Genomic DNA, 20369 nt, shown 5'->3' with positions numbered 1-20369 from the left:
ATGTCAAGAGGACAGTTGGATTGTTCGTCAACGTGTGGACGCTGCAGTGGGCTATCTTGTAATGAAGAAGCAAGAATAATTAATGGCGAAATTGAAAATTTTATTGATGGCTAGTAAGCAAATAATGAATTCGAGGTTTGCCCTTAGAGTTTGATTTTAAAAGTTTCATCAAATATATTTTTTTAAATTGAACTAATTGGGGAAAAAATATTTGCAATTTAAATATATAGAAATTATTTTCATTACAATTCTTGAAAACATCAAATTGTTATGACAGTAAATATATTGTAAAATAACTTTAAATAGTATTCAATACCATAAACATGCTGTAGCTGAAAAAGAAATTGATTGATATTTGAAAATAACATATAGCCTAAACAAACAAACAATCAAAAAGAAAAAGAAAACATGCAATGGTGTGTGGGATGTCAGTGATGCTATGAAAAATCTAATTATTTATTAACAAATGCTGTTGATCAATAATTGGCATAAATTTCACAGTTTCCGGGTTGTTACTTGTCCGGAAAATGGAAATACCCTATAAGGGTTAGGCGTAATTTCTCCCGAACCAAACTGCCAATGCTATTGAATATGAACTTTTCTCGTTGAGTATAAATCTAAGCGTACTTACATTTGCCTACTTTTGAAAGGATATTATATCTTCCAGGGATGATATTGCATTACGAATTCTTCTTATAATAAGTAATTAAATTACACCTAAACATAGAACAAGGATAATCAGAGCGGAGAAAAGAATGTTCAGCCAGCCATCACGCCATGTCGCCGCTGTTGACTCGTGTAAGAAGTTGGACTTGGATATTTTTGCGATTTCTTGCAAATATCTCATAAACAGTTACTTCCAGCTAAAATCTTACTAGGCCCTATTTGTAGAACGTAATCTTAGCAAGAATTTGTAAAGGAATGAATGAGCTAGGGTGTATTGTGACGAAGATATAAGTGATACCATAAACACGTTTAGATGGAGGTTGATGGGTGGATAGCGGGTTAAATACCAGGGTGAAATCAGGGAACATCTTAAATGGGTACCTTACTACCGACTGATGGATAATTCTGATTGTTACGAATTTCTTCCAGCATTAGTCCGTTTTCTCCCTTCATTGGCTGTGCTAATCGCTATGCAAATTCAAGTTTCCTCTTACTTTAGGTATTTTAAAAAGATATACAATATAGGTGGTATTAAAAGGTATTAGGTACGCAAAATACATGTCAGATAAAACTTTGAACATTCTATTTTAACATGAATCAAGTACATCTTGGTGTTGTTGGGCGTAAATGGTAGACTATTATTTCAAATTTTCTTGCACATAGTTGAAAAAGAAAATTATAACTGAAAGATAACGTGGAACAGATGCAAAAACTGTATTATTATTGTTATGATTGAGTGAAACTGCTATACCATGCGCTATTTGTTTTCTATTCATTTAGATTTCTTTATATTTATAACCACAGAAAAAAAGTAAAACGCTTTGAATTCTAAATATCATCTACCAGGTATGTTTGTCAGCGAATTACCACTAGAGGAAGAAACTGACATCTTTCTGCACATAAGGTGTTAATTTCATTCAATAGACTTCAAGCAAATAATCAATGTTTTCTATAAGGTGCGAGCCCGAATAATAAGTTTATCACATAATCCAGAAATGACCACCAACTACGGGAGAGACTCATACGTACGTAACACCGGACTTACTTGGGCTCCATCTAGTTGGATTTATAAGGTGCTACAGTCCTACTCGAGCTAATGATTGAAAGTATTAACAACCATATAAGTGTATTCAATTTATCATATATTATTGAAATTTAACAAATAAATACTAAAAATATTATTCTTATCTTCTATTGATGATTCGAAAAAGTTATAAACGTTTTGTAATACACTCTTGATAAAGTTTTCGTGAAGTTTCAAATGTTCTTTTGTTATATATGGTCTTGCTCAAACATTCCTGGTCATCCATCGGTCTTAAAATAAGACTTTTGTTAAACTAAATGGGATACATGTTAATTCATGATGCATTTCTCTGGCTTCATAATATATTTCTGTCAAGCTTAAAAGTTGACTTACAAAACATGAGTATAAGTTAAGTGTGATCTTAGGAGTTAGGTAGCAAAGTATTTTCAACATGATTCTTGTACTATTAATGACAGTTTATTTATACCTTTTATTTAAAGTAAGTTCAATATATTTCTTTGGACTATAAAATAAAGTTCATAATTGTTCTCTTTTATTTTACAGAAATCCAAATGCACCCAATCGACAGGATTTTCTCTCTACTAATTTGATGGAATACAGACACTACCTACTTGAATGGTCTGAATATGATAATGTCAATCAAATCTACCTTCAATTAGGTATGTAGATTCATATTCATGTAAACTATACTGTGGCTTGTTATATACCGTATATGTATAAGACCTGCGTAAGTAGTAATGGCAACATTATCATAATTCGTACCTGGGTTATGCACAAAAAAACAGCTGTTATATCCCTTCAATGTAATCATCTATCATTTCTATCACCGTCTGCCACATGCGTGTAAAACGGCATACATCCTCAGCGCATCCGTCTTTGTCGCTGTCAGGGGGCGCGGTGGCTCAGTGGTAGAGCGTTCATCTCCGGTAGAGCTGGAGTCCCTGGTTCGATCCCAGCTCACGCTGTGTGGACTTTGTGGTGGACAAACACCGTGCTTGTGGGTTTTCTCGGGATTCTTCCGTTTTCTCCCACTTTTTTCACTCCACCATTTCACTAATTTCTAATTAGAGATGCAAAAAAGCCGGCTTTTTTGAATCGATGGTTTTTTTTCACATAAAAAGCCGGCTTTTTTGGAAAAAAACGAGAATTTTGGAAATTTTGGCTTTTTTCATTTTCATGATTTTTCTATCTAAATAGCTTTCTTATAGTATATTCTATATTTAGATAAGAATTCCATGACCTAAATGCCATATTTCGCTCTAAAATCCACCATCAAGATGGATGGAGCACGTGTTATACGAATTAAAGCTAACATGAAGAATGTAGTATTTGAGGGAAATTTTAGAGGCTATTTAACTTTATTTTAACTTTTGAGTTATCGACATTTTTTTCTTCTCGGGATCATTTCAGTTTGTCATCCGTGTTTCATTTCTAAGAACTTAGTACTCTAGCTTCTGGCGCAAAAGTTAAACTTACGTTTCTCTACATATCCGTCAAAGCGTACGTTTTTCAACATATCCGTCAAACCGTACTTCCACATTTCTGTTATACTGTAGCTGTGCAACGATTTAGCAATAATTTTCCGGATACAACCTTGAATACTAATTTATATAAATAATCAGTAGCGGATTTAGAAAAGTAATTTGGGAGGGGTTTCTCTGATTGTTTCATTTTCTAAAATGTCCTAATTTTATTTGGAAGGAGCTTGAAGTTTATGAGTACAAGCGTAACTAATATTTCGTTTCGTTTATATATTATCAATAATCTTAAGGATACAACCTTGAAGATCATTTTATATTGAGAAATAGTTGCGGATTTAGAAAAGTATTTTGGGAGTTTTTTTCTTACTAATATTTAGTTTTTCTAAACATTCGTAATTTTTATTTGACGGAGCTGAAAGTTTATGAGTAAAGGCATGACTAATAGATATTTCGTTTGTTTTAGACATTCCGTAATTTTGGAGAACAGGCTTCAGTCCAAAAGACCGCCCCCCTAACCTTCGCAAAACAGTCACTGCTGGTAATTAGTAATAACGATTTAAAAACAATAAGAAAGGAAGTCGGCCAACTCGCAGTACACGCACTATTTCTACTTCACAGATGGAATGAAGAAAAGCTTTGTCAGAATGTTCGAATGCTGAGTTGAATCCCGGACTTCCCGATAGAAGCGCAAAAGCTCCACTCAGTCACGTTTGTTGTGCAGTTGTATTTATCTTAACTTAAATGTATTCCGTAGTCCTTTTTTTGTATGTAGTGGTGGTAGGAGAGTTTCGTAATGATATGAAGGGTGTGAGCTAAGAACATGGTAACCAACAAATTTTCAATTGCTGAGCTATGCACCACCAGATAGACAGCAACGCATTCCGCTTCGTTTAATCCTTCATGTATAGTCTTATGTGAAAAATCAGCTTTCCGACTTTCAAAATGGATTGTACAGCAGAAAATCTCTAATTTCTTAAAATAGAGAAATTGTGGGTTACCATATTCTTGCCTCACACCCTTCATATGTTGAATCCCTCTTGTTAAAAATTCAGAAACCTTGAGGACTGAGTAAACCGTGATGGTGGTTATATAAAACTGTAGAATATCAAGAATATACAAAATCAAAAGCTCTAGATTTGCAGCCTTTAAGTGTATCATATAAATCTAAATATTTTTCTTATGCTTTATTTTAATTTTATTTTGTTCCAAAAAGAGGGTATGGAATATTTTAAAAAATACTACATAGAATTTTGCTAGTTATTTGTGTTTTTTAAAAGAAGTATTTACTTTTAGGGTTGGGTGGTTTACACCAGAAGTTATTTTAAATAAACAACTGGTTTAAACCAAAAAAATAAAAAAAATAAAAAATAAAAAGAACGAAAAATGCGAATCGTGTGAACTTCATGGTGACGTTTCCACACATCAAACCATCTGCATTAGTTTTATTTCCTTTTCACCTTTTAATCAAGGTGTCCCATGTTCAATTTTCGGTCGAACCATAACCATTTTTTCATGCGTAAACAAGGTAGCGGTTCGGATGTAACTTTAAGCGAAAGTCTTCTCCTTGGTAACCTGGGTATTACGTATGGATGTTAAGCCTGAACATACGAAACGAAACCAAATTGCATATTTCTGCATGCCTGAATGCCTGTTGTTTTATAAAGAAGCCAACGTTGCTTAAATATACTGATAGAAATGGGCAAAATTTATCGATTGCCTACGTAGCTTCCAACATTAGCTTGGATTGGACTTTCAATGATATGTACGAACTAAATTTGTAATTTAAAACCTCGGTTTTAGCGTACTGATTATGATACGCTGACCTTTAAATTTTACATGCAAAGGAATAACAGGATTGTTCCGTTATTGTTTTACATTTAGCGTAATGACGCGATTTTCCCAATGGCTAAGGCGGGAGTTTCCCAATTTAAGAAATGTACTGACCGGACTTCTTTAAGCTTATATGACTTCCAGTATAACCCCGTTGTTGCATAATAACACCAAGGCGAAACAAACTTATTTCTTTCAATATGTAATATAAATACATAAAGCAAAATATCTAAACTCAAAAAAACCTGGTTTAAACCAAAAAAGCCTAGTTTAAAGTCCCCCCAAAAACGGGTTTTTGGCATTTTCAAAAACAACCATGGTTCTTGCCAACCCTGCTTACTTTTGTATGTAGGAGGTTAAAAAAATCTTATTATATACATTCTTAATCCTTTGGAATTCATAATGTAAATATGTTGAGAAGTAAAACTGTGTGAAATATCTTTTCGAAATTCATGGTTTATTTTCGAGGTTTTATATTATTATCGGCATCAACCACTAATTAAATGTCTTTTTGTGTTATAGAGAAGCAAAACAAAATCTGGTTTATCAATTTAAAGCAGAATTTTGAAAAAAGCCCAAAATTTCCCAAGCAAAAAAGCGAAGCAGAAAAAACCGAGTTTTTTTTCCAAAAAAGCCGGTTTTTTTTCGAGCCCTTTCATCTCTATTTCTCATTATCACCGTCTCCTTTAGACTAACCGGCATAACTGCATGAAGATTTCATTTCATTCATTTTTCTTTGTCGCTGGCCCGTTGGACCGTTATACGATACTGATGGTGCCTTCTTTCATGGCATAGTGCTTCCCGCGAAGTGGTCGAGAGAAGGACATCACGAATTACCTGTAAATATTGTTGTGCATTGCACCAAAATGCCATTTCAAACCTGATCTACGCATGTTGTTCGTCTTTCAGAAACATATTGTGAAGGCGCTTGCATTCCCTTCCTCTCCTTTATGACGCTGTTGCTTTTGACTGAATAACACAAATGTGTTCCTACTCGCCACATTTCCCTATTGGCTACGGAAATCTTGTAATGCTGAGGTACAGCCCTCTGTTGTGAGAACAGTGTTACTGCTATTTCTATTCAAGCTAGGGTTTTCCAAAGAATATATAATTACTTTTAGGAGAACGTTGACGTAACTAAGTAACTAAGCAACTTGTGTAACATTCAATGATATTTTAAGTAGCTGATCGAAATTAAGCTTTTGTTCACCCTCTTTAGAAGTATGTGATATCCGAATCAATCTATCAAAAATCAAATTTAAAAAATGACGTAATTTGATCGACATATCGAAATATCGGCACATCAATTAATATTTGAAAGTATGGATGGATCGATCAATATATTAAAAATGTTTGAATTTAACCTCAGACATGTATGCCTGTTAGGCTAAGGGACACGATGACTAAGACCAGTGAATAATGATGGAAGTATTGGTGAGATGAGTAAATGGGAGAAAACGGGAATACTCCGAGAAAACCCATTAGCACAATGTTGTCCACCACAAACTTACTTTGCCGAGGATCGAACCAGAGGCCCCACACACTAGAGGTAAGCGCTCTATCACTCAGACACCTTACCCCTCAATATATTGAATAATTGCACAGCTTTACTCCTGTTCACAGGCGGGAGATAGGTGAGACAAAGCAATTATATAATAGAGGTTATCTAATGTGTTATTGATATCGATATGTAAGTTTTCTCACTAAGTATGCGATCTACTGCTTAAATTGCCAAACTACTAACTAATTCGTGGTTTTATTTTTGGAAGTTCATAATCAATTTCAATGTAATCGTCCTAAGCAATAGACCATGGTAATAAGATCACTTGACCCCTTCCCATTATTTCTTTCTTGAGTGTAAGTATTTGTTAGAGCACACGTTTACAACGTAACTCATGTTGATACTGTAATGAACTTCAAAGTTCGAATTGGTCATAAAGTACACTAGTCGCGCCATCTCTCCTGTAAATACAGTCAATTTCATAGTGGATAGATGGGAATTGTACAGACACTGATATGGCAAATGCCGAAATGAACATGTGACGTCATTACACATAACACAAATACCCAACTGATGTGGTTGTATTTGTAATTAATATAGATAATTCAACATTGTCTAATTATAAAAGTGAGCCATAAGTCTTGCATCAGTTCACAATTCCAACCAGTAGGCACGTGTATACAGCAGGTGATTGATCGCAAGATGTAGTGTCACAAGCGGATTATTTAACATGGAGCTTTATAGCGATGAGTGCTCAACAAGATATGACACGTGAATACGTATAGTTACTGTATGAGTTCGAACTTGGGTATAACTCTGCGACAGAAATCCAAAACATTTGCCATGCAAAAGGGTAAACTACAGTAAATCAGAGCACAGCAAATAATTGGTTCCAGAAATTTTGTACAAGCTTTAAAAATATCAAAAATGAACAAAGATCTGGCCGCTTCAGGGTAAGAGATTCTAAGGTCATTCGCCATTGAGGAAAAGTCCATCCAGTAGCACACGGCGACTGTCTAACCAACTCGGCGCGTCCTGATCCACTGCAGTCACGAAGTAGAAAAAAAAATCATGAGTCGAAGCATTGTGCCATATGAGCTGATCCCAACTCAGCACAAAGAATTGTAGATATATGACGACAAATGATACAAAATCTGAGCAATGTGCATCTCCTGAAAGAACTTTTTACATGTGACGAAAAGTGGGTGTTTTTCTTTCCGAAATTCGAATGTTGTATACCATAGTTAAGCAAAGGCCAAATTTTTCAAACAGGATCTTTCGAAAATAAAGTCATGTTCTGTGATAGCTGGAATACGAATGAGTAGTTCATGCTAAGTCCATTGCTAATATCATCAATGCTGAGCCATGTTCCAAACAATTAGAGCGGATGTATGAGCCAGAAGGCAAAATAAATTTTCCATTGATGAACCAAAAGCGCGCCCTGCTGAAATTGCATTACGCAGAACCATACATGGCTCGATAAATGGCACAAAAATAGCAGAAACTTGATGGTACACCCAGCATATATTCCTGATCTTGCTCCTTCGGATTAGTATCTACTCGGTCCATGACACTTCCTGAAATCACGATGCTTCACCAAACTACAGGAGGTGAGAACAACAGTAACTAACTTCTTCGCCTTTGAAGACAAGACGTTGAATCGAGAAACTGACAGAGTGGTAGCTGCAGACAGTCCAGAAATACAGATTACCATTAAATTTAACCTACCCTTGTTTTACTGTAATACATACAGTTATTTTATGTATCAGAATATTGCAAGCCTTACAGCTGATCTTTGTATATAATAATTCGCGTAGTTTTTTAACGTTTTTTTTAAATAAAAAGTAGTTACTCATTTTTGGAACAACCTATTTATATGTATGTGTGTAGATAGAAAGAGAAATGCGTATTCAGTGAGAATATAATCTTCTTCTGGCGCAAACTTAAACTTGATAAAACTTTTTTTCTCCCTTGACCCAATTCTAAATCCGGTTATATACTGTATGTGTTTCGGCGTGTGAGTGTGTGTCTGTGTGTGTGTGTGGGGGGGGGGGTGTTATATTTATATAATCATCGTGTACGTTTTACGATTACTAAAATCTGCAACATTTGAGTTTCTTACAGGTTTTCCACATCCTCTTTGCCTGGATTGAGAATATTTCTCTTTTATGGCGGATATTAATTGCAATTATGTGTATTCCTCTTCTCTTCACATCTTACCAACTTTCCCCATAACTTGTAGTACATTCCTAAAAATAGTATCACTAGTTTACAAAAAATCTTCTGAACATAGTTTTTGATTTAATTTTTAAATTTAATTATCTATAATTTTGATGTTTACTTTCCGCCTTTCATTTTTCTATTCTGATACATTCTGATAACCTTGCCATTACGATAATTTAATTTATTTAATACTTTTCGTAGTCGTCTGTGGTCTATTATAATTTTTGTTGTTTCTTCACCGGATAGTACAGTATTTCACGTTAAACATATAATATAAACGGGAATAATTTACATAACGAGGTTGCGAACAAGTGAGTTCTGTTCTAACACAGCTTTTATAATTACAAATATTTATTAATTGGCAATTTGTTTGCCAATTCAATTGTTTTGAAATTGAATAGAGTTTTAAACTTGTTTTTGTTGAATTCTTTTCTTATGATTGACAAATTCAATTTAAATCCACTGTAAATAGATCTCGAGCACCTCTGATTTGTATAGCGTGGAACCAATTAACTTCATTATGATTCTTAGTCTTGCATTTTCCTTACCCATTATTAAAACGTTTAGAGCCCCATTGGCCCCATTAGACTTACAGTTTCCGTTCTTGCAGGACAGCGTAAGTTTTATGAGACCCTATATGTCCACTCTGTCTCTTTACTTCTTGACTAGGCTGTTACTGCGATCATGGTGAGACTTTTCCATTAGAACCGACCGATGTGTCCCACTCTCAGCCATTTTGAGCAACGTTTTCCTAGGTTTTCCTCATTCATAACAGGCAAATGCCGGAGTGTTACTTAACCTATAGGTCCCAGGCTTCTTCCTTCCTTCCCCAATCCTTTCTTCCTTCTCTTTCCCAGGATAGTGTGCTCGGCGAGGGACGCAATCCCTCATACATGACGGGCTAAATAGCCATAGATGCCGAAATCCCAAAAATCTAAATCTTAAATCCCAAATCGAAGGATTTTGTATTAATGGTCCAATAATACCTCATTATTTTCGTTTATAAAATTATTATACTGGTTCAATAGGGGAAAAATCATTGCTTTGTTCACACACATTTTCTTCTTCCTGAAGTCTACTTCTACCTTCTTTTGAGTTGATTTTGAGTTTAACTTCCTATCCAACAGCGAGGCTATATGAGACGTGGACCTACTAATTAACGTGGAATCCGAACCACATGAGCTTCAGCCGGGAATCGAACCCGGGGCTCCCACGCCAAAGGCGCGTACGCTAACCTCTTAGCCACAGAGGAGCTCTCTATCTTCTTTTATCTGTTTTTCCTGTCATTTTTTGTGTTTTATTTTATTCCCTAATAATATAAAATAGATTCCAAAGATAATCACTCGTCCTTCATTTTTCATTTTGAACTTAAACTTATAAAAATCATTTCTGCAATCACTGTTGCTCACGTCAGTGGTTCTCAACTTGAGGACGCATCTCTTGGTATGGGACTTAAAGATCGACGAAGGGCAGCATAAGCTATTGCTATCCGTACTTATAGATACTACGAATATAGCGCAAAATGAGTCAGAAAAAAAGCACGTGTGATCAATGTGTGGGAAGGAGAGATGAGAAGTATGCAGAGTTTATGAGAGGGCTTCAGGTATACAAGATTGGAAATCACTAGGTTACATAACTTTTTGTAACTTTCGATGAAGGTTAAACGTTTGTTTTAACCCGATACTCTTCTATATTTAGTCCAATGTTCACTACGTGACTCACTTATTATTAAAAATGACTCTACTCTTTAGAAACTGGTAGTTTTAATTCAACACTGTGGCTAGTAGTTGCCCGGTTTGTGTTAAAGTTCCGGTACTTGCCTTGTGCTACTTCAAATACAGAGTAAACCAAAAAAAGTCCTTGGACACCCTTATAATTTGAAGACGAAACGGTACATGTGAAAAGTGAGCATGGCAACTGATATTGGGTGAGGGGTCGCACCTTTTGGGGTGTATGTCAAACATGGCCACCATCTCAGATTAATTGTCGATTTCTTTTATAATGGGAAGGGGGTATGTGACATATTGAATAACACTAGATCGAGCTCACGAATGCAGAATATGAATCAATAGATTAGTATAAACTGAATTAAATAACATGCACATATGTAAATTCAGATGTCTAGTTTCGAAAATAACTAAAAACTGAATTTTGTAGCTCTAAAAAGTATGTTGCACATGGTTAACAATTTCCAGTCTTTAGTTTGCTAAAATAAATTATACATACAGGGCGTACCAGGAGGAAACCGACAAACTTCGCACACATACACACAGAGCCCGAAGTATGTTGATATGGCATAAAAATATATGTCAAACCTGTCCATAATAAGGCACACACACATGTCGTAATGAAACCAAACACACTGAAAACAAGTAAATAATACTATCTCTAAAAACACTGCAAGAAGACGCTAGATACATTAATTTTAATGGAAATAATTCTAGTTTAGTAACTAGACAACATTTAAAAGATGCTAAATTTCTATTCTAACAACGATAAATGAGCCAATTGTTTTTGATAAAAATATTCTTAAAAATTTCTAGATCAAGCGATAAAGTGCTACATTAGTAACACTGATAACATGAGACAAACGACAACCACCTCACGTTTCCGCGCATGTGTATAAATTTTTGACGTACAAGTATATCATCTCAAACGGTCCCCCTATAATCAAAACATAACATACTAATCCGTCAAAACTAATGAAAACAAGGCAGTAGATCATTTTGACATGCTATAGTTGCTCACATTTTTTTATGTTCATGGCGGACACATCCGTAATGTCAAAAAATAGACATATTTCCTTATGTCCACCATTAGAAGGTAATTCATTTGTACACATTAAAGTATATCCAAATTTGAAGACATGCATTCTTGTGTCGTTTTGAGTCGTTTCGGACTCTGTGTGTACGTTTCTTACATCAAAATAAGAGGAGAGTTTATTTTATGCTTTACAGGTGAGAATTGCCTAGAATCGGAGATACAGGCACTTAGAGGCAATTTAATGATAGTGACGCCAAATTGGCTATTGCAACCATCAACAAACTCAATCAACGTGTACCTTACATTAAAAAAAAAAGAGAGAGAGAGAGAACAAATGTGCATATTTGTCTCAGCAAAGTGCAAAATAAACTTTCCATTTATTTCGATGTAAGGAACATATTGACTGAGATCTTTGTTGATGGTTTCAGTGTAACCAATCTAATGTTATTATCAATAAATTGCCTAAAACTGCTTGCATTCCCGAAACTAGGTACTTCTCATCAAATTGCAAAATGAACTTTTTTCTTGCGGGCCGCGATAGCTCAGTGGTAGAGCGTTCACTTCTGGAGCATGGGGTCCTTGGTTCGATCCCAGCTCGCGTCGATTGAACCTTGTGGTGGACAAACACCGTGTGCATGTGTTTTCTCAGGGTTCTGCTGTTTCCTCCCACTTTCTTCATTCCACCATTTTCTTTATTTCTCATCATCACCGTCTCCTTTAGCCGTGGGACGATTTGAACATTTTTTTTCTTGTTTCGGCGTAAGAAACAAGTTCATTGAGTTTATTTGTTGATGGACATATTATAGTGAATCTGACATCATTTTCACTAAATTGCATACAGCTACGTTTATCTGCGAAACTAGGCACTTCTCAGAGAAGTGCAAAATAAACTTTTCTCTTATTTTGATGTGAGGAATATGTGTGCGGAGTTTGTCGGTTCACTCCTGGAACACTTTGCATGTAGCAAATTAAATTTTTGGATAACATGTTGCATCTATTAACATTTTTGTCTCCTAATACGTACTCTTTAACGCGCATACTGCTTGTAACTTCTTGATTGACTTTCCTTTAAATGACAAATTCAACTCGGTTTAAGTCAATATGGAAGATTGAAATTTTAAAATATTTTCGTATGGTTTATGGCAAGAGGGACAAGAGACAAGAAAACAAACTTTACTCTGCGCACAGGCAGAGAGGGTCTTCTAGCATATGGTCCTATTTTGTTCACTGCATTCAATTGTGTGGTGTGGCAAGACGGAATGACGAAAAAAGTCGCAGTAGAATTCTGTTTCTGTTATTCTTCTGAGTGCGTTGCCGATGGTCTAGTGATCTTGTTCTTGGAAAGTGGTCCCGCACCAGTCCAGGTCTTCTGTCGTTGATCTGATTGAAGATTATTTCCATACATCCGTGGAGGGTGCAAAAGCTGGAGGCACACGGTATTTAGCTAAAAAAATATTTGTATGTGTTAGGTATTCGGTTGTTGGGTGAGATATTCAGTTGGTGTGAATATTGTATTGGTAACGTATTTAGGTGACGTCTGGTGTAGTATGATCAGAAATGCTTTGCTTTGTAGTACTCTTCTTTGTGGTATTATGTAAGTTAGTGCAGTTGATGTGGAGATTGCCTTGGGTTGTGGTAAGAATATTGAGGTGTTTGCGGAAAATGTAGCGGCTGGCTTTCTTGATAGCTTGATGAAGGATTTTCTGTTTCGGAGGGTCAGTGACTATGGATAGGATGGATGCTGCCCATATTGGTGGCGTTGTCTATGGCTTAAGCGATCTTGGTGTCTAGTTCTGCATTAAGGATGACAGGTTATGTTTCTGGTTCAGATGATTCTGTTTCTATTTCTTCTTGTGTTTTTTCGTTTTCTTCTTCTTCTGTTGAAGTTGTTTCCAAGGTCTGACAAGGGCCGGATTCTGGAAGTGGTGGAAACTCAAACTGGTTCTGTATGTTGGGTATGGTCCGTGTGAGTGAATTGTGGCGAGGCCTCTGTGGACAATCGCTGCTTCCCGTTCGATGTCCGATCCTTTTGCAGGTGGCGCAGAACCATCGGTTAATAGGTTTGTTGCATGATTAGTATTTATTTATAGCCGACAATATGTGCATTATGTTGATTGGTCAATTTAGTTCAGTATCTATTAAAATATGAATAGTACAAATAATGTGAAACAATTAAACCTCATTTCCAAGCCTACACTGATTAGTAGATCCAAATTTACACACGAATGAACTTAATATTCTTATTTGAATAAATAACGCAATTTACGAAAATAATGAAATAATTTAGGAAAATAATTACTAAAGTATAAAGAACTTATCTGTGCAGGAGCAAAAATGTCATTTGCTCTTACAGCGTACGTGGAGATGATATTGTCCAATTGCCCAATGCTTCAGAACTTAATAAAATATAATTATTATTGGCAATAAATAAACACGTAAATGCATTACTGTATGTGATGAAGTGAGAGCAGGAAATTAAATTTTCAATCTTGATATTACTTCAAAAAATAGTTTTGTAATATTTAAATTGACAATCTGTTATTGGATTCCTGGATAACATTTTTTGCGTTTAAAATTTGATGACGTCATAAAATTCTGTGGAGTTAATTCGACAATATCGAAATGCAAAGTGTGAAAGGAGAGGTGTTTTTCTTAGATGCTGTAACATCATGAGGAAAATTAAACCAGTTTCAGGAACTGTAAACTTCCGGAACTTGCATATTTAGATTTGTTTACTCTGCGAGGTCCCCCCTTCCAATATCAAGTTTGAAGACTTGAAATACCCTGAGCGAGCTTCGAGATTCATTAGGAATTCATGAGGGGGAACCGTCTCTGAAACGTGTCCTAAGTGAAGCCGCGTATGCTCTTACAAGCATCTTGAGTCCCTGTCCTGATTCCACAACCTCCGTCCTTCCGCCTTTGACTCACACCACCGCGTTAAGCCAGTCAGTGCAAGATCAAGAATCAATTTGAACTTTGCATAACTGTATTATCCGCCCAATTTTCCTTAGAGGCGTTTCCCTCCAAGCTAGTATAGAAACAGGTTCTACGCACACGCACACACACACACACACAGGATATATACACACATAGAAACATTTAGAATCTCTCTTTATCCCTTTCTTCATTCCATTCAGCAACATGCACATATACTGGCAGAAGAGGGAAGTACTTTCACTTCTCTCAGCACAACGACCAAAACATCTCAAAATCAAACAAAAATAATTTCGTTGGAGGTTCTAGAAAGGAAAAGAGAGAGAAAGAGAAAAAAACGTTTACTGTGTAGATGTTTTATCTTCGTGTTCTATAATATTTTGTGGTGTACGGTATGTTAACTGTTTGATGTTTATATTCTTCTAAATGCGTTCTCACAGGACCGAATTAGCACATTTTTGCGCCTTAGTTTTTTAGAACCGTCTCCCCTTCTCCACAGAAAAAGGCAAAGCAATGTAGTTTCAGCTATATTCCTCTCTGAATTTGAAGGTGCTCTCGGTATTTTTGCTTATTATCTTTTAATCCCTTAACTTTAATGTCAAATTGTCTTGGGTTTTAAATTCCTACAAAAAATTCCAATTCCGAGAATCATTTTGAAAAAAATCTGTAAATCTTGTTTAAACCACGAATTTGCACGTTTTGTTGTGTGACCCACTAGTTATGTTTTCAGCTTCAAGATATTGTAGTGCCACGTTGATATTATTTGCTTTTACAATAAGCTTACGGATACTAAATTTAAAAATCAAGAGTGGAAAGTAGTATATTGATAGTTGATTGTTAGCTGTGATCTTTCGCTAATTTATTTTTCTTGATTGTTTCGAAGACTATTAATATTATTGATGTAAACCTAGAGTACAGTAGATTAGGAAGTGTGTATATTGTAAGAGGCAGTGACAAAACTAATATTTTCTGGATATTAAAGTGATTTAGCTTAAACAATAATGACTCTACAGGGTGATCTCCTGGTAGCATAGTCCTTTCTCTTCCAACTGCTCTCAAGATATGCTGCGTTGTAAGGTACTTCAAGTAATATATGATTATTATTAGGACAACCCAAAACCATAAAAAACCTAAGAACAATTTACACATATGCTTAGTACCTTGAACATAGTTGTGGTTGTCTAAGAGTCCAGAAGAAACTAATTTTGAAAGCATAATGAAGCATAGTTTTCGAAAATAAAGCATAAAGCATAATTTAAAATATATAACACTATTCTTGGAAAATTCTGTTTTAAAAACCAATATTTATAATACAAAATCATTGAGAATATAACAATGCAACATTGAAAAGCTTACTTTATTTCCGTAAACTTTTTGGTGTAATCCTTTGATGTGGAGAAAAGAAAAAAAAAAGGAAAAGAAGAAGAAAGCTTACAGCCAACAATGAATAGTACACAATATATTGTTATGTGTACCTCTTGAACTTGAGCACTTTCTGTACTTTTTGGTGGCATCTTTTACTTTAACTTTCTGTATATGTGCAACTCTAAGCAGTGTTGCCAGACCAGCCAGTTGGAAAAGCAGGAGATTCGAAGACAAAAAACAGGAGAAATCAGTAGACACATACAGTGTTGGCGTTTGAATGTAAATCCGAGGAGAGGCAATAAAATTTACCATTATTAAGGGGGCAGTAGTCAAAACAAGCAGTCCAGAATTCATTTCCGATGAACTACGTTGAGCAAATGAAAGGGAAAAGTCCCGATTTATATTAATATTATTTGATACACGCATGTATCACCTTAAACCGTAGTGAAAGAGCAAAGTGGAGTGGGAAAATGTCTTTTCATGTGCGTAGCGATAACGTAACTGTGTTGTGCAGTCACACGTGATCGTGACGTAAGACGATTTCTTGCTGACGATCGTGGAGAAACGATCTAAGCCACTCTTCCAACCCAAGTCCCAATTTAAACAAAACTTTCTTGTAAATCTTCCATAAAGTCATAAAAACGCTAACCATAATGCATATAGAAGATGACGTACAGTTGTATTCTTTGGATTCATATTATATATACAGTAAAACTCTATAACTATATGCTCTACAGAGCTTTGTGTATTATAACAGAGAAATTTCGTCTTTTTATGTGAGGAAACATTGAAAATTCAATACAGTGGACTCTTTTTAATTCGAAGTCCAAGGGGTGGGGTCCCGGGTTCGATCCCCGCCCCCGCCAAGTGAACTTTGTGGTGGACAAACACCGTGTGCGTGGGTTTTCTCGGGGTTCTCCCGTTTCCTCCCACTTTATTCATTCCACCATTTCATTCATTTCTCATAATCACCGTCTCCTTTAGCCTAACCGGCATAACCGTGGGACGTAAAACTCAAAGATTTCATTTCATTGTTTTCGAAGTCCAAGGGGACACGAAAAAAACTTCGAATTATCCAAAATTCGAATTATCCAACAACATTTTCACTTATATAACAACAAACAAACCAAAGTATTGTGCATCTAAAACATTCATATGGTGTAGATTTTACTTTAAAGCAGCTTATTATTTGCGTGATCGAATAACGCAAACTAACAAACGACATTGACTCCACATAATTCAAACTACGTGTACAATGGAAAATACATTTATGTACAACTCTACAACATACATTGAATAGCCCAAACAATTAAACACCAGTAACAATTTGAATATTCTGTTCTCATTTTAAAGAAGTCGTAAACCTCATTTGCTTAAATTTGATTGTTTTTGTACGGTCAATAAATCTTGAATTTCATGTATTGCGTGGAATACGATATTAATAACATTTGTTTGACTTTATCAATAATTCATCTTAAATTTTCAATCAATTCTGAAACAAGATGAGATTGGCACACGTTCTCTATCTTTACTTCTTCCCCAACTCACTTTCATCTTTATCATTACATAGATTTTCTATTTATCTTTTGTGTTACTCTTCCCTATGTCTGCATCTGGATAACTGGAAACACATTAAAACTGTATTTCTCTGTTTACATCTGTGCAACATTAAAAATTTTAAACTGTATTTACTTCGAATTATGCAAAACATAGGTTCAAAAGTTCGATTTATCCACGATTTTTCACTATTGTTTTCAATACAGTTTTAAAGGGGAATGGACTTCTGTTCGAATTATCCAATATTTCGAATTATCCAAGTTCGAATTAACGAGACTCCACTATATTAATAATAATATATTTCTTTAACTTCTCGAAGTAAGGAAAAAGCAGGAAATTGTTCACATTTTATTTTCTTTCGCAGTAGATCAGTAGAACGTAGAAAAAGAAGATCTCCTGCAAAATCAGTAGATCTGGCAACACTGATGTCTCTAAGGCTCACACAAATGATAGAAAAAAAACTGACTCGAGTAAAGCATATTTCTTTACAGTGCATTAAGTAGAAAGTTCATTAAATATGAAAGAAACTGATTGCGTAAAATATTAATAAATAGATCAAGATATTTAGAATATTGTGAAGCAACTGTGAAGTGACTATGAGATAATTGTGTGAACTCTTGATTGAATTTGTTAAATTCAATTTTATTACTTTATCAAATTACGTTATCCACAACTAAATCTCATAGTCACTTCACAGTTGCTTTACAATATTTAATTATAGTAAATGTAGTAATGTATAGTATAGTAATGTATAGTATATGCTAGTATAATTATAGTAATATATAGTATATTATAGTATAATTATAGTAATATATAGTACATTATACATGATTAATGTAAAATAACGATTGAAATTAACAATAAAGCATACTTTGAAAAAATAAAGCATAAATGTGGGTTGCTTTAATTATTATTTTTGGTATACAAGTAATAAAAAAAAACTATCACCCCTAAAATTCCTCTGCTTCTGCACTCCTGCAGTCCCATGTCAAGAAAATAAAACTGGGGTCGTCACTGAACTTAAACTATTATACGTGGTATGAAATGCACATTTCATTGTTCCTATTTTCCTGTACATTTAAAAAAAATCAATGGTAATTTAATGTGAAATACAGACTTCAGAAATTATTGCCTAGTCTGTATATTCACATTTTGAGAAACCGAACATACTTGGAATTTTAAACACATTTCTTTTTATATCCCTATAACTGTCATTTACAGACATAACATTGAAAATTACAAGAGACAATAAAATTATTGACAACCGTTAAAAATTTATCAGTGAAGAAATAGTTTTTTTTATCGACTAGTGAGAAACAAATAGTAAGTTAACGGATTGATACGTGGAGAAAGTTTTATAATCTAATCGATAAGCCAAGATCATCGAATAGGGAAAAGGTTATACTTTGTAATGCAGAAACCTGCACAAAATATCTTGCTACAAGAAAGTAATTTATTCTATAATATTTAAGGAAGAGAAGACGGGGACAAATATACCGCTCTCCAGCCTATTCAACTCAGGTACTAATCCTACCCTAGTCACCATATATTTATTTCTATGTTACGAATGTTTGCAAGAAGGTAGAAGATTATGTTGTCATTTCAGTTACGAACAACACCAAGAAAGTTCTGTCGCTTTCTGTGTTTAATTGGCCCTCACACTGTAAGTTGAATGCGAATGGAGGTAAGACGAAGGTCAGTTGTTGGTGTGGGTATATCAAAATACTACCTGGTTTTGTCAGTTCAGCTACACTGTGAACTTGCGTAAGGGCGTGAGTGAACATGGGACCTCCTCAGAGCAAGATAAGGGCGTGTATGCTGTAAGAGTTTAATCTGCGATCGCAAGATATGTCAGGCCTTTGGGGAGGGTGTCGTGACTAAGCAGACAGTGTAGCGGTGGTTTATAAAGCTTAAGGATTGTGAAGAAACACTCGAAGACGCACCACGTACCGAAAGTTTAACACAAGTACAAAATGAAGGTCTTCAGGCAGCAATTGCGGCAAACAGTGGCCAGACATGTGAGGAACTGGTACTACAATTTAGTGTGAGTAAATAAACCATTCGGCAGCATCTCCATCAACTTGGGAACCACTATAAGTTGGGTCGATGTGTTCCACATGATATGACTCCGGGCTAGAAAGCAACACGAGCAGACAGCTGTGTTTCTTTGCTGCCTCGTCTGAGGAAGGAACCCATTTCTGGACAGGTTGTTGACATGTGATGAATAGTGGATCCTGTACGAAGCACCTCGGCAGCGTCATCATTGGTTAGCATCCCATGAACCGGTTCCAAAACAGCTAAACCAGCACTGCACCAGAGGAATTTCTTCCTGTGTGTTGGTGACCTGCTCGCTGCATCATGTATCAGGAACTGCTACTACCAGCAAGTCAGAGAATGAATGGAACTGTGTACTGTTAGCAGTTGAGGCGTGTTGAAGAAAAACTCGACTCTGGAGCTAGCACTTCTGAATCACAAAGGGGCCCTCCTGTTATAGTAAAACGCTAAACTCCGTGGCTAGGATTACCCGGGACACCATTCTACGCTTTGGTTGGAAAACACTATTGAATCCGCTATATTGCCCGGACATTGCACCATTCAATTATCACCTGTTCCATTCCTTGGACAATCACCTTACATGATTGTCCAAATCCCTAATAAAGGTGCAAAATGCACTTGATACCTTCTTATCACGGCCAAGCAACTTCTACCGCGATGGAATTCATGGTCTTCCAGAACGTTGTCAGAAGGTCGTCTATGCTGATGGAGACTATGTTTGATCTTCCATATAAGTCTTAGGTAACATATCAATGTACGACGCTGGTGGGTGAAAAAGCGACATAGCATTTTGGTTACCTTTATACGTGGATTATCTGATACGTGGATTATCTGATCACTATCTGGTAGCAGCGATAATAATAAAGAGATTATCGTTAAATAAAGGGAATATTAAAGATCTAAAAACAAAGAGGTTTAGTTTAAAGAAATTAGAGGAGAACCAGGCGAT

At 35.5% G+C, this 20369-nt stretch overlaps 1 protein-coding gene across 2 annotated transcripts in view; it reads left to right on the top strand.

Annotated features, from left to right (window-relative positions):
- LOC145693438 (uncharacterized) overlaps positions 1-20369 on the top strand; it is a 683742-nt gene that overhangs the window by 649841 nt on the left and 13532 nt on the right. For both annotated transcript variants that reach the window (XM_081769432.1, XM_081769433.1), the window contains one exon: positions 2255-2370. In XM_081769432.1, coding sequence (XP_081625558.1) covers positions 2255-2370 — 116 coding nt within the window. The remainder of the gene's footprint in view (positions 1-2254; positions 2371-20369) is intronic.

Source organism: Thermobia domestica, chromosome 8 (assembly GCF_964235325.1).
Source record: "Thermobia domestica chromosome 8, izTheDome1.hap1.1, whole genome shotgun sequence".
Lineage (NCBI taxonomy): Eukaryota > Metazoa > Arthropoda > Insecta > Zygentoma > Lepismatidae > Thermobia > Thermobia domestica.
This window is presented reverse-complemented; position numbering and strand designations above follow the sequence as displayed.